This window comes from Plutella xylostella, chromosome 4 (genome assembly GCF_932276165.1).
Source record: "Plutella xylostella chromosome 4, ilPluXylo3.1, whole genome shotgun sequence".
NCBI classification, from domain to species: Eukaryota; Metazoa; Arthropoda; class Insecta; order Lepidoptera; family Plutellidae; genus Plutella; species Plutella xylostella.
This window is the reverse complement of record NC_063984.1, coordinates 343,092-358,726: the sequence shown is the minus strand read 5'-3', so window position 1 is coordinate 358,726 and position 15,635 is coordinate 343,092. Positions and strand designations below refer to the sequence as shown.

Genomic DNA, 15,635 nt, shown 5'->3' with positions numbered 1-15,635 from the left:
TAGATATGGAAGGTTAGAGACAGGTCGGCGCCTCGCGATCAGTGTTTGTTCTTGTATTATCATCGGAATTGGCCTAATATGACGCGCGTGAGTGCTCCACAAACACTCGATATGTTTGTTCAAGTGATATTAGGAAAAGGAAAGAGTACCTATATTATATAGCTGATTTAGTAACTTCCTCGTAAAGTTAGTCCGAAAAAGTATGAATTTCATTCGTTATCTATAAGATGGTTTTTCCGAGTGAGTCGGTGTGATGTTCAAATTAATAGCGGATAATGAGCGAGCGGCTGGCCCCGCGCCAGCCCGGCCGCCCTGACAGCTGTGACGTCACCTCCGCCCCGCATTCCGATTCTATTCCATATCTCCGCTTCACCCCGATGCATAATATCAATTTTACTTCGTTATTAATTCAAAATCATTATTCAGCCTTCTAATTAATTCGCGTTCGATTCCGATTCATTCATTTTCTGGTTCGTTAATCACCCCGTTTATTAGCGAGACGCGAACGTTCCGATTTCAAATTCCTCCGTTTAATTTAATATAATAGTAATCGTGAATCCGATATTCAATGATTACGAGTCTATGCAAAAGGTTCAAAAGAACGTTGGCCGCGCTCCAAGCGCGCTGCGGCTAAGTGCCGCGATCACGCGATATGGGGGATACGCGGAAATCGAAAATCGATGCGATAAAACTTTTATTTGATGACCAATTTGAATAGACTTAAAACGGCGATCGGGAATTTTCATATTCGAATTCGCTTGTGGATTTTATACCTGAGAGTAGTGAGGCGGCCGGGAGCGAGCGTGTGGCGACGAAATGCGCCTCGAAACGAGAATCTGATTTACTTTCGTCCACTACAAGGTTTCCCGGAATACTCTCAATAGGATTTCATCTCTGTGACGCAACGTTTGAAGCGAAGTACCTCGAGGTGTCCGCCGATCGTTATGCATCGACACAATTGCAAACATATTCTCGGCATTGTGTGGTCGCCGCACAAAGCGGACTATGCACTTGAATGATCTTTGTGTGATTACAATAGTGTGTAACTCGGGGACAATGGCGACACCGGGCGCGGTGATTGGTCGAGGCGTGTAGTCGCGTCGTGTCTGCGAGTGGCTGCGTGGTGTCTGCGGCCCCGGTGCGGCGTGGCGCGGGGTGCGCGGTGTGTGGTGTAATGGCGCGGGTGCTGCGACAGCGCGCTGGCGACGTTCCAGCGGCGGCCGCACGCGACGCTACAGGAATCAATACCGACCCGCACAAAAACTGCCGGCGAGTCGACCCACCGCCGCAAACACGGCTCGCTGCAGGAGTAGGTCGGAACAAACTTGACGTTGTCAAAAACAGTAAACTAGGGCCTGCTCGAAGTTGGCTCCAGTGAGGAGGAAGGCGCGTGTGCATGAACATCGCTCGTTACAAACTTGACCGTCCAGATTGATCATGAACCGGCGGCGCAGTTCATCCGACTGCGCTGCGGCTGACGAGAGATCTAATTAGTTCCGAGGTATGCCGGCGCTCGCGGCGCCATCGATGCGGACACCAAATTTCGGACGACAGTTCCGCTCACAAGTTGGCGGAACTTCGCCGGAGATCAGGGGGGGGGGAGCCGGGAACAAATAGTTGGGGAAAAACTTACGCGTGGCTTCCTCCTGCAGGAAGTTGTTAAATCACAGCTCGAGAGCGGATCAATGAGATTATCGCTATCGAGGCGGTAATTAGCGGGCATTCACTCGCCCCGCCGCCCCCGCTCCGCCCCCGCCTCGCCCCCGCCGAGCACCAACTTGTGTTGTGAAAAATTCTGCACAGACTCAATTATCGGCTGCACTAAGTGGCGCAAAGCGTTGATAGTTTCACTATTGGAAAATTTGCATTAAAAGAGCTATTATTGGCTGCCGTTACAACACTTTGGCTCGCTGAAAAGAATCAAACGGAGAGTTGTGGAAACTTTTATTACTTTATTTTGGTGATTTTTTCTCCCTAATTCTCATCGTTAAGTTTTTATGTGAAACGTAGTTTATAGAGCAAAGCTTAGTAAAGTTAGAGCGGTATATGTAAGGTATCTACTGGTGCACATAGATAGTGCCACGGCGCGGCGACTCTGGGAGTGCGGTACAGTTATAATTAGCGCTGCTTTATGAAAAGGATCGCTTAATGCTTGTTGTTGCTGTTTTTAGTTTTGTTACAGCTTGTTTACGTCATAAAAAGTTTTAATTTATTAAGTGCTACTCGTACAAAGTTAGTACTTTTGTACAGTAAATACAAGATAATACTTTTACTAAATCTGCCTTGCAAGTATTTTAAGTTTTTCTCATTGCTCTCACTTCGTATTACACCACTTCATCATAAAGGTGCAAATTATCATCGGACGACGACGCGGCGTGTCGCAACGACACCAGTGGTTTCTATGTATTTCTATGGGATTATTTTTCGTCGGAATCTACATATTTGTCGTCGTGTGCCGCGACGACACGTGGTGGCCGCAGCGGCGTGTCGCGTCGTCGCTCACTAATCACTCGCAGGTGATCACATTACTAGCCCTGTCCGAGTGAAGCGAGCCGCCATTCAGACCTAGCTACGGGTATAATTGGTTGCGAGATTATCTCATGCTAATTTGTATAATGAATAATAGCATTGAATACGTGTAAATAGACGTATAACTATGTGGTCATTGGTTATTGATAGATCAATAGTAACGATAATGGATAAAACTCGGTGTAATAACAATAAGTTAATAAGCTGTTTGACTAAATAATTGACGAGTGATTTTCAATTCATCATCAAATTGGGAAAAATATTTTGATATAAATAGTGTTACTATGTAAATAAAATAAATAAAATAATACTATGTAATGAATATCCAAATAGCACTGAAATCTTTACGTACATGAAAGAACCTTCATAGATATAATATGAACCTTTACCTAGCAGGGACCAGATGGAAGTTATTAGCACAAAAGGTCCGATGTAATCGCTAGATAAATACGGAGAAGGGTGGACTTAGCCCCGACTTGGCTTAACAGCCAGGACCGACCTAATAGGGCACACACAGATCAAGGCTTTACTCTAAATATTGGAAAACTAAAACTAGTCCGTGCCTGGATTGGATATTCTAGTTTATTTGAGGATTATCCCGTGTTAATTAGATTGGTTAAAATTAGCATTTTAACTTTAAATGAACACGAATGTTAGTAATTAACGCGATCAATTTGACGCGAGTTATTTCTATAATGAAATTAAGGCCGCGCTGTTAATTATTATGATTCGATAACGCCTTTTGAAGAACACCGGCTATACTCGTATCATTCGGAATAAGCAAGCGTAGAACGGATGCCACATACGAAATATGCTAGAGAATTTTGAAGTTTCATATATCTAGGAGAGTATATCCTGTATGTACTGACCGTGATCCTCTTGAGCTGCCTCTTGCCCTTGTACCAGGAGAGCAGCGCGGGCGGGCGGCTGCCGGCGGACTCGCAGGCCACCTCGTAGCGCCGCTCCGCCGTCAGAGACTCCTCCTCGCCTAGTGACGACGGCTTCTTGATCTCCACTGTCAGTGGACGCACTGGGGGAGAATGGGGGATAGATTATAAAATCTACATCGTAGATGTTCAGCAATGTGGTTGAAATTCGCCATTGACTGACGGATAAAGGTCAATTCTAAACACCACTTTTAGGTGTAGGTATCGATAAGATAACGCAAATTTCTTGCACCATCAACTGTTAACATCACTCATTTATAGTGCTCGGTGGGTGATTAAATACTTAAGTAATCTTCTGAACTTCCTCTCTTACGAACACTTATGGCAAAAAAAACATAACTTTTAGTAGAAAACACTCACAGAACATATCCAACACAAGTGACACCTCCCGGGGCGGCACGAGCTGCGAGTTGGCGGCCTGGCACGTGAACACGGCGGCGTAGTCGGCGCGAGACACGGCGGGCCACAGCAGCCGGTTCTCGATCACGTCGCCCGTATTGTGCTCGTACTCCTCGTCCACTAGTACCCCGTTGACGAGCCAGCGGACTGAGGGCTCGGGGCGGCCTGCGGGAGATGGGGTTTGGTTAGAAGATGACTGGACTGCTAGCCTAGCACGGGGCGCGAGCGTTAAGACGTGACAAAAATTCTCCGCCGCGCTCGCTGTCAAGGCTGCGCGATATAAGTGGTGACGTCATGATATGCGCGTCTTGCGCCCCGTGCTTGCGCACTTAAGAGAAACAATTAATGTCTGTTTATTATATCATACGCCTTTTTTGTATAAGACTGCGTTACTACTCGGTGTTCACCGGGTAGTAACGCAGCGAGCCGTTCGGCTCACCGAGTCACCGAGTGCTCAGTCGTTAGTTAAGGCGTTAGTAACACTTCATATTACGTTCAAAGGTTTAAAAAACCTGTGGAAATATACGTTGCTAACTCACTCGGTTGAAAACAGTTTGCCTACTAGGAACGCAGCCTAAAGAGTAGGTTTTTGTTGCAAAATGAATAAAGTTGTGTGTCACCCTGTCGGACAATACCCTTTTTGGACCGAAAACTAATAATGCCCGGAGCAGCACGATCTTTTGTAGTCATCTGCTGAATTCCCTAACAAATCATAAAGTTGTCGAACTCAAAAGATGAAACTTTTCCGAAACACAACACATAATTTATGTGCAGCGGTGCCCTGCGGCGGAAGACGCCTATAAAGGTGAACAATGTAGTTTGTTCACATGCACTTTTATAAGCTCATAAATATTTAATATGCAATTATTACCCCGTTATCGTTCTACCGAGAATTATTGCCAGACGTGAGGAATATATTCTAAGAACAGGGAAGCAATAATGTCCGCAAAATAAAATATTGATGCCGGGAATATTATGTGATAAAACATGTTCCGCAGCGCAGGACATCGCCGTAATATCAATGTGGATGAGACAATGCACGGGTTATGGCGCCTGACTCCGCATCTCCCGGCTCTGCATTAAACTTGCATTTTATCACAATGTAGGATAAAGCCCTGACGCAACGGGGACTAACAGCATCCCGTCCAAACGTCATAAAGCGAACAGTGTTGCTCTCCTCGTATCAGATCCCCCTCGCCGACTCCCTGTAAAACTCAAACAGACCGCTCACAGGGAATTTCCAATAGATCTGACGGAAAACATTCCAATTGGAAGCTCTCGGAGTCTAAACAGGACATCAGTCCCGAGGACCTCCGTCGCAGTGTTTGTGCACAAACAACCGCCACCTTTGTCCGCCGTGGCCCGGACCCGGGCCCTTTCACCGAATTCAATCGTTTCCAACATAAAGCAAAGAATCTAAACCAATTTAATTTCCCATTTCATTGACTCCAGCTGCGTGGGCTGCTGCTCCTATTTATTTATTCCCGTGCGTGTTGTATAAACATTTGCGAGTGTATGTTTTATGACAGGCTACTCACTGCGGGGCGCCCATAACAAGATTCCTCCATTCATGTTTCATAAGAACCGGGTCACCGAGCGAGCTTGTTGCAATTCTGAAAGCGACGCCCCAAATCTATTTACTGCTTTTATTGGATATTCAAAATAGGTTTCTAAATCAAAGGTCGTAGCGAGCGAGGGGAGCGGGGCGCGGGGCGAGGGGGCGGGGGGCGAGTGCTTCCGCACCGCTTGTTGTTTTGCTTGTTTTTCTCAAGAAAAACAACCTTTTCCCCCGTTACACTGAAATTTGGTGTTTGCAACGCAAAACAGGCTTTGACATATAATTAAGCTTAATTTCAGAATTATTTGTTCGAAGATAAGAGTGAAAATAATTATTTAGACACCACAAGCTAATGGATACCCTGTTAAACAAATGGTCCAGGTGTATGTGGAATTAGCTGGATGAGTCGGGAGCGAGTGAGGCGAGCAACAGGCCCGCGGCACGCGTCGGAACAATTTGCGTTGAAGAATGCCCGGAAGCGGCGGCGGCGGCGGCGGCTGTAAGCCCTGTCATTAGGCGGGCATCTGCGTTCACGAGAATTGAATTTATTTTTTTATCTAGCGCCGTATTTTTAGGTAATACGCTTCAATCAATTTCTCGATTATGCAAATTCGGGGTCCCGTCGATTTAAATTTTGTTTGAAGAGACGCACTAAATCTGATAAAGTTCGCTTTGCTTGTCGCGATGACTTCGGCCCGGGACAATAACGACTTCTTCTGTCCAGTGTCTGGTGTCAGTCCGGAAGAGCGTCGTTGATGGAGCGATGGTGTCTCTTAGTTAGATAAAAGCGGTCCTGTGTTCCCTGCTGTGGGGTATTAGTAACAAAAAATACTATTTATTGTCAAATGAGCAAAAACTGAAAGTAGGTATATTTTTATGTAATCACTTCTATTTCTGACCTACCTACCTGTACCTACACCTGACTCATTCGAATGGAACCTTATGCATAACCCCCAAGTTCTAAACTTGCTTCATTTCCATCCACTGGTCCACTGTGGATTGGAGGGTTCCCACAGATAGGAGTGCTAAATCTATATGCATACGATGTGCAGGTTTCCTTGCCATCCCTACTCATCCCTACATTAGTGCATGTCAGGGCCGGGATTTGAACAAGCATCTCTGACGTGAGAAGCGGGCGCTTACCCGACTGAGCTACCACCGCTCCGCAATCCAATCCCTTATTACTCACACCGAGCAAAGTACATTCACAACCAGGATTTATAGAATGTCTTTCAAAACAGAACGCAGTTTTGCGACTGCGGCTGAAGTTTTCTATGTAATAAAGTATCGCATACACTCCGGGAGATAAAAGCGTTTCTCTGTAGCACACACACTCTCTCACACACACACACACACACACACACACACACACACACACACACACACACATACACGTATTGAATCGGCAAACAACTCGCGAAAACAACGCAATCTTTCGAACGCGAGTCGATCGTACTACGCGACCGAAAAAAAACATTACTCAATCGGGACTGCTAACACGTGCAGCATAGAGGTCGTTTTCCGTTGACTGCACAGTACAGCAACATCGGCGAGGCGACACGTCGAGTGGCGCGAAACACATACGTCATAAATTATTAAAATGTGAAAGTGTGTTTTTTTGTTTATCCTATCCAGCTATAGCGGAGCAACCTGTATGATACGATTTTGGTATCTACTACTTATTTTCTCAGAAATGTCTCCCAATATTACCACAGAATAACTTTAAAAGTCTATGAGACAATGGTGGACAAAAGCTAGTAGTTGATAAGGAGGCACGCTGTACATTCAGTTTCCTATGATCTGTGCCGTGGATGTGAAGCGGTTTCCGATATAATGGGGGATGAGCCGGCGTCCATACTCACGACTCTCACGAGTGTTATTGCTCGGCTTTTGTTACTGTGTTGACTGTTTTTGTAGCGACTTGAAAAACAACATGTTGTCCTGTTTGTTCGATGTTGAGTTGAAAAAATATATCGAATAGCTTTTATATTTTGCTTTGAGTTTTAGATGAAACTAATACCGGGACGGCAGGAAGTGCCTGAGGGATTACATTTGAACGTCGATAGCAATACGTTTTAAATGTCTGAGTACTATATGGTGTATAAGTGTAGTACAGGTACTGTACGGTTTCTTAATACAAAGATAAGTAGGTACCTACTGATATTTTATCAAACTGAGTGATATTTCTAATCACCCTGCCTTTCTTATATCCCTGGTTTCAGCACCTGCCCACGAGGATCCTGCACCATGCACCAGGCTCACTGGCATATTTTGCATATAATACAAGTTCTAAACTCCATCCACCTATCAAGGACCCTGCAGTTCCAGTATGTTCACAGGAATATAACCCCTATCCCTACACGTCAAGGTGTGAAGTGCACGTACCTCCAAGCACCCTGCAGGTGAGCAGCACGTCGTCGCCCTCCTCATGCGGGCCCAGCGTGGTGGCGTTGATGACGCGGCCCCAGCGGTCCACCACCACCGGCCGCTCCGGGGGCACTGGAACAAACACGGTGATGTAGCTACTTAAATTATGTTATTAGTGGTAATACGGGGGGACATCTTAAGCTGCGTACAGACCGGCCCAACGAACGCCCAACGATGGATATTTATCATACATAATACAGGGGAGATTGCAGTAACGAAGGTCAACGAAACCCTCGTTGGCGTTCGTTTGGCCGGTCTGTACGCAGCTTTACACACGGCCATCCGAATACTGAGTAGGTAATGTGTGTATAATGTGGATATGGGTATCAAACAGCTGATATATCTACACAAAAACAGAGCAGCTTCAGCGGCTAGTACCTAATAATGGTTTGGGACCTACAATAAATACCTTTTCGTTCTGGATGTTTTTTTTTTCTTTCACAATCTACCTACTTTCATTTTTATTGTTCCCACGATAAAACGATTATTGCTGCTGATTTCCTTTTACTTTACCCTCTCATTTATAATTAAAAACCCTCGTAACAAACATTAAAACTACCTCTTTATCGAATCGATTTAGAAACCCTCCGAAGTTGAGGGTCGATGGCTGTTCGCGAAAAGGTTGGCCGTTAACAAAAAGTCAACAGAACATTATTAATATCAAAAGATAGTCGAAACTTTTGACTTTTCGGAGTGATTTGGTTGAACGGTGGGATCGGGGCTATTCAAACTTGACGGCAACACGGATTTCGGAAACTGACTAAGTGATTAGTTCTGGAAGGGACTTTAGATTTCGGTCTCGATTAAAATTAGGTACGTTTTATTGGCGTCCAGATATACAATCAAATTCAGCATATTTTGTCTCATATGCATAGATGATTGGATTAACCACTGCAGCTAAATTGAAGTGCAACAACAGAAACTCGTCAGTACAAAGGGCACAGACAAAGCCGGGCTCGGGGCGGCTCGGCGCGGCTCGGCTCCACCCGGCCGGGCGGCGCGGGTATCAATAGGGTGTAAAGCCGACGGTTATCGCGCGGCAATCGGCGCCATATTAATTACATCCAGGCGGCTGATTCTGGAACATCTGATGTTTTCACACAACTTCTTCACTTTACCCCGTGAACACGACTAATAAAATCACTTGTCGGGGACTGGTTTGTAACTATTGCGTACCCACTCCGCCACTATGCACACTATGCACATTGACTATGATACGAGACTCGAGATGTGCTAAATAAATTTAAATATTCGAATGTTTCGAAAGCGATTTATTAATATTTGTTCATCCGTAATCATTACCTAAATATAATTGTTTATATAGAGTTATATAAATTTTATCCGTTCGGAAATGGGCTTTGTCTCTGAAAAAAACCACCGACAGAAATATTTTACACAACACTGACGAAAAAACACCGACAAAACTCATTTAAAACACACAGTTAAACACATTTACACTGTAACAAGTTTTAGTATTCTGAAAGCGGCGATCGTTTTGTTTCTGAATTAATATTTCAATGATGGCCGCGGCGATAAGCGGCAAGTTTACAACTACAGATATCATCGAGTTTGCTCAACATGATACTCATTTTAATATCTTTGATCTTTCTCTAGAACCCCTTCGTTCGCGCCAACTTTGCTTCGGAATATAAAGTGACGTTCTTTAGTTTTATAGAGCTCATTATGTGCTCTTCGGGTACGTCAAACCGGGGGGTTGAAGCCTCCATTTGACACTCGCAGGAAAATGAACTATTTCAACGATGAATATTTATCACAAGGTTTGCTTATAACCGAGTTTTTGATAAACTTAAATATAAATATTAAATAAGCATAAGTACATGATACACTCGTGAGAGTCGTGAGCAATGAAACAGTTCCACTTGTCATTGTTGTTCCATATGTCACTGGAACTTTTTCATTGCTTGATGATTTTTTATATATACCTACTTTAACAAAATATCAAACATAATACCAAGTAGTTGAAACACAAATAATTCAGTTAACATTGAACAAGCGCTGGCATCCGAACTCCGGCGGTGTTGTGTTGACTCGCCCCTCAACTCCTCAGTGAAGCAGTTTGTTTGACACATACATCACTTACAGACCGCACCGTCGATTCAATTCCACTAAACACATTATAATGATTGATTGAAACAACCGATTCCAGGAATCGTACTCAAACCGATGTCTGTAACAAAATCATTTTACTGGAACAGCATTGATCTGTTTCGAATAATTTAGTAGAATGTAGGTACTTAGTGGGTGTACCGGAAAGTTCGCGCCGCCCGTCAACACTCGAGGAGGCTTCACTCGACACAAAGCTCGGAATCAGTTCGATTCCTGCCGGGTTCTTTGAGCAGTCTACATTCAGTACCGCTGCTGTACATAAGCCAGTGTGTCAAAACTTCGTGCCTATTGACAGGTGAATTTGATATGATGACAACGTGATTCTAAAGACGCCACCGCCGTCTCGATATGTGAACAATATGCTCGTGGTATTGTTGAAGCAGATTGTATTGGAAACTGTATGTATGATTGACAAGTGAGAATACATTAGTAGGTATTTATATTTCAGTTTCGATAACTCTAAAGTGTGGTAGTTACTTTCATTCGATATAATATTAATGTTATTTGAAGACATCTCACACAGGGCCATCGGACCACAAACTAGGCAGGAAACTGTTATATAAGAAGGTATCGGACAGCTGACATATCTACATAGATAGATACATATTATAATATGTATATTAACACCCAATACCCGAATTTAAAAATCGTTTAAGATTTGCAAAAATAATAAATAAAAAATAATAATATTTCACTCCAGGTAAATACCCATAAGCTTTTGATGTTGTAGCTAGCGTACAATTCAGCCGTTATCACAGTTCCGAGAAGTTTTTCAATGCTACGTCATATTGAATATTCAACATAATTTGCTTGATTTTTTTGACAAATTAAAGTACCTAAGATAATTCAGGTTAGACAGATACCTACTATTTAATTAAAGCAATGCAAATACATACTAATATAACGTTGTCATTAAATCTGTTTACTCATTACGTGTATATAATGTATATGTATGTATGTATGTACATGATGTCATCAAAGCGAGCGCCATTCGAGCTTGACGCGTCACGGGAGAGGCGGCCATTACTGTAATACGATGTCTAAATAACGTGATTAACATCTGGCCGTACCTGCCTGCACTACGACATTCGATAGTAGGTATAGGTACTTTGCCCACACTACACGTAATAAAAGCATTATTATTCTAGGACAAATACGAGGCTTATCGAAAACTCAAAATGAAGTAAGTAATTCTTAATTAAATATTTTAATAGTTAAAAGCATTCTTGGTTATTTTGTCCGATTTGGTCGTTATTTGCCAGGTTTTAACCAATGCTTTACGGTATATATACGGTCCTTAAGAAGCATGTATTTGACAGTAGGACATTAATTTCAACTTTCTAAATGCATAATAATGTAAATGGCGTCCGGAGCAGGAACCATGTCTAATAGAAACCGGCGGATCTCAAACAAATTTACATTCCTTCTGGCATTCCACTGAAGTTTTCTATACGAAACCTTCACATAAATATAATATAGGTTTTCCTTTGAAAGGGTTCTGGGTAGTAATAAAGTAGGGCCGGCGGGCTACTATTATGTTAGGCTCACATCGCTCTATTAGTAATTCAAAGATGTTTTTGTTCGCTATGTGAGCGTACCTACGAGCACCTCCACTTAACTTTACAAATGTCCGAAATTTGCTCGTGAATATTGCGGTCGTGAGCGACGGGCGGTGGATCGAAAAATGCAAAGTGGGAAGTTTCATATTTACCAGTTGCAGAATAGCAGCGTTTTGCAATAAAAATATTACAAAGCTTCCAGTTTAGTTAAGTACATTACGTATTTACTCTTTAATGGATTGCAGCGTCAAATAGGATGTTTTTTTCTGTTTGACCGGTTGGTTTATATTATATTATCTGCATCTTCTGTCTTATTGCTAAAGCTAAAAAAAAAGAAATTAGTAATATATTGCGTGACGTTACGTAGGTATGGTACATTATGCCAATTCTATTATTGAAGGATAATGTGAAAACTACCGCAGCTCATACTTTTTACTGCGTGATTTTTCAGTGTGTGGTTATAACCTTATTTTCATTGAAACAAAATATACCTATACGACATACCTCTATTCCAACATACCTACATGGAAAAAAAAGATAGTTTTAAACAAGAATCAAGGAAGTCACAAGAGGGCACGCGCGCAACAGACGTGTAACAAACCGTGTAACATGATACGATACGTTCCGGAGAGAGTTACAGTAACTTATTTATGCTTGTACTATTCGCTCATACTGCCATCTCTGCAATATACTCTGACAAAATACCTAGGTAAAAGCATTGAATCCACCCTTTGTACTTATTTATATATTTGTACAATACAGAATTAAATAAAAGCGTGTTTAGATAATGTCAGCAGTACAAAATATAGACGTAGACAGGTAAGTTTATTATGTGAAATTCAATTGGTCATTAGTTGATATAACATGAACGAAGACATATGATTAAATTATATATTTTAAAGTCAGAAAAAGAATAATACTTTTAAACAGATTGAATTTTTATCAAAGGAATTTTGACACATAGAAAAAAAATAAGACTGGGATTTGGAAACCCGATCGGCTACTCGCTACGGTGATGTGTATAAAAACAGTTGAGCATCGCGCGTGGCGGCGCGCGGCGTAACGAACCGCGCAACGTCGCGCGCCCGCCGAGACCCGCGCGACTGCCACTCGATACATAACGCAACACTCACTTTTTACTCGCTTGTGTGTTAAGCTGGGTCCACATTTGTATAATTTAGCCGGTTCAGATGTCCGTGTGGCCTTGGTCATGATCAGTACAGCGCTAGTTTGGACGCAAATATTTTAATAAACGCCTAACTAGCGATTATGACACTCAATGAACCACGCATTGGAGAAAATTATATTAATATTTACCTGCATTTTGCTTTATTTTAAGTTACGACATCTGCTACCATCATCATCAGTCATACAATAAATTCACATTGCCAACAACGACTAAGAGCTTTCTGTTTTTACGATAGTTGTCTGAGTGCAGTGAGCTTATAGCATTATACGATCATGAATGAAACACCATAAAACACCACATTACTTTTTACACCACAAATAATATATGAAATTACACACCACCCCTTCACCATCCATAAACCATTTCCTCACACAAGAAACTCACATAAAACGTGAGCGGAACTGCTGGTTTATTATACAGAAACACAATACCGATGTTCATACATATGGAGATTACATAGGGCTAAATAACCAGGGAACGTCTCACTGCAATAAACACACAGTATTACGGATTTATCGATAAGCCTCACGTACACTGCTGGCTGAAATAGATAAGGATTCCACGAGATGAGGTAGAAATCAGCAATGGATATGTAGAATTATGTTCTAAGGAAGTGTGGCAATATCCGTATGAAAAAGGTCTGGCAAAATAAGTTTCTACTTTTTATTCGAAGATACTTCGATTCCCGTCAAAGTTCCGCGTGTGTGATGAAGTGGTGACGACGTGAATATATCACGTAAAATACCTACATGGTATTGTCAGTTGAATTGATTTACATAGTCAAAAGTCTCATAAAATAATTTGACAAGCATATTAAAATCAAAAGTTTAGGCAATAAATAATGATTTTAAGAGAGTGATTTATTTAAGTTACGTTGTTGGATTCGTGAATAAATAAATAAATAAAATAAAGAGGATTTCATTAATAATAATAAATAATAAATTTCTTTATTAGATTCGAAAAAGGGTACAAGTTAGTAAAACTAAGATCCCTAGCTCCCCCACTAGGATACCCTGTGTTGGGGGCGCCAGTCTCTTTCGTTCTTAATACATTGTAACAGTTAAATAAGGTATAAGTGAGACTTATCAAAGAAATAATAAATAAGCAATACTGTAGGTAACTTAGAGTTGTACATAGTTTTTGTATCTTATCATCTTAATTTATAGTTATTATTTGGTGTTTGTGTATGGGTTGTGTGTGTGTGTGTGTGTGTGTGTGTGTGAGTGTATATGTGTGTGCGAGTTACAGAGAGTGCGTGATGTGAGTATGTGAGAAGAGTTTGAATATGTTAGTGCATGTAAAGTATATGTAATGTAAGTTTGAGTTTGAGGGTGTGTTTATTACTGTGCGTGGGGATAATGAATTGAAAGATTCACTTTAGAGGAACAAGAATTCGTTCAGTTTGAAAATAATTAAGTCCTAATAACCACTTTTTCAGTTTTTTCTTGCAAGTGTATCTGGTGCAAGTCAAAATTTTTAGTTTTTTATCTGCAATACTATAGAGGAATGGTCCTCGGATGCATGGTGCACGCCTAGCAAAAGCTGTGCGCGTGTGAGGCACCAGCCATACATTTTGTCTTTTCCTTCTTGACAAAACATTTAATGTAAATAGAGCATTTCTATGGTACCTTAGGACAGTCGACAAAATGTATAGCTGCCTGACATTGAGCACTTCACAGTCATGGTACAAATGCTCGGTCGGATATCTAAAAGGCTTCCTATATGCCACCTTCAGAACGAAACGTTGAGCACGTTCAGCAGCTATCATGTAACTAACTCCAGCACCGCCCCACACTACTATGCAATACGTTAAGATAGATTGGACTAAAGCAGTATACGTAAGCCGGATAAGGTCTTTGTTAGCTATCATTTTAAGTTGCTTGAAGCAGAAGGTAAGTTTTCGTATCCGTCCTCGCACTGCCTCAATTTGTTTGTCCCAGACGAGTCTATCATCCAGCACCACACCCAGGTATTTTAAGTAGGAGACTCTTTCTAGTTGAGGGCAATTGCAAGGCGAACCGGCTCTGTCGCGGCTACATTGGTGGATTTTAATATTTATAGTTTTAGTAGGGGCTGTCCGCTCTGTTATGTGAAAAGCTAGGTATTTGGTCTTGGTAGCATTGAGTGTCAGCAGGTTACACTGAAGCCAAGTTGCAATCCGTCGCATACCCAATTCAGCTAAGGCAACGACATCTTCCCATGAGTGCCCATGAAATATAACAGCCGTGTCGTCAGCAAATGAAAATGTTGTAGCATTTGGGAGACTGATTTGGTTGAGGTCGTTGATGTAGAGGAGGAAAAGAGTTGGACCTAGCACACTGCCCTGTGGTACTCCAAAACCTATCGTTTTAAGTTCGCTGAAGGTGTTATTTATGCCGATTCTTTGCTTCCTATCCGAGAGGTATGATCTGAACCAGTCCAGTGCTAAACCTTGAATTCCATAGGATGCCATTTTTTTTAGTAGAATTGGTCGAGACACAGTGTCGAATGCCTTGGCGAGGTCAAGGAAGACGCCAACGCACCTTTCACCTGAGTCCAATTTCTTAGCGACATGATCTACTAGGTTGGCTACAGCGTCTTCCGTTGACCTTCCTCGGCGGAACCCAAATTGGTGATCATGTAGGAGTGATTCTTTTTCTAGAAACTTCAGCAACTGGATGTTAACGACTTTCTCGAGGATCTTAGACAAGGATGTAAGTAGAGAAATCGGCCTATAATTGGTCACATCATTCTTGTCGCCAGACTTATATATTGGGCATACGTTGGCCATCTTTAGATTAGCAGGCACCACACCAGAAGAGAGACTGAGGTTTATTATGAAAGCTATTGGTCTAGACAAATAGCATGAACAAGTCTTAAGCAACCTATTAGATACATTATCCCATCCAGGAGCAGAGTTA

General features: G+C 42.1%; 1 protein-coding gene across 1 annotated transcript in view; it reads right to left on the bottom strand.

Moving 5' to 3' along the window:
• Positions 1–15,635, bottom strand: part of LOC105384795 (neural cell adhesion molecule 1-A) — a 258,015-nt gene that overhangs the window by 97,068 nt on the left and 145,312 nt on the right. Inside the window, exons 5-7 of the mRNA XM_048630715.1 lie at positions 7,819–7,932; positions 3,837–4,040; positions 3,399–3,559 (exon numbers count right to left, since the gene is read on the bottom strand). Coding sequence (XP_048486672.1) covers positions 3,399–3,559; positions 3,837–4,040; positions 7,819–7,932 — 479 coding nt within the window. The remainder of the gene's footprint in view (positions 1–3,398; positions 3,560–3,836; positions 4,041–7,818; positions 7,933–15,635) is intronic.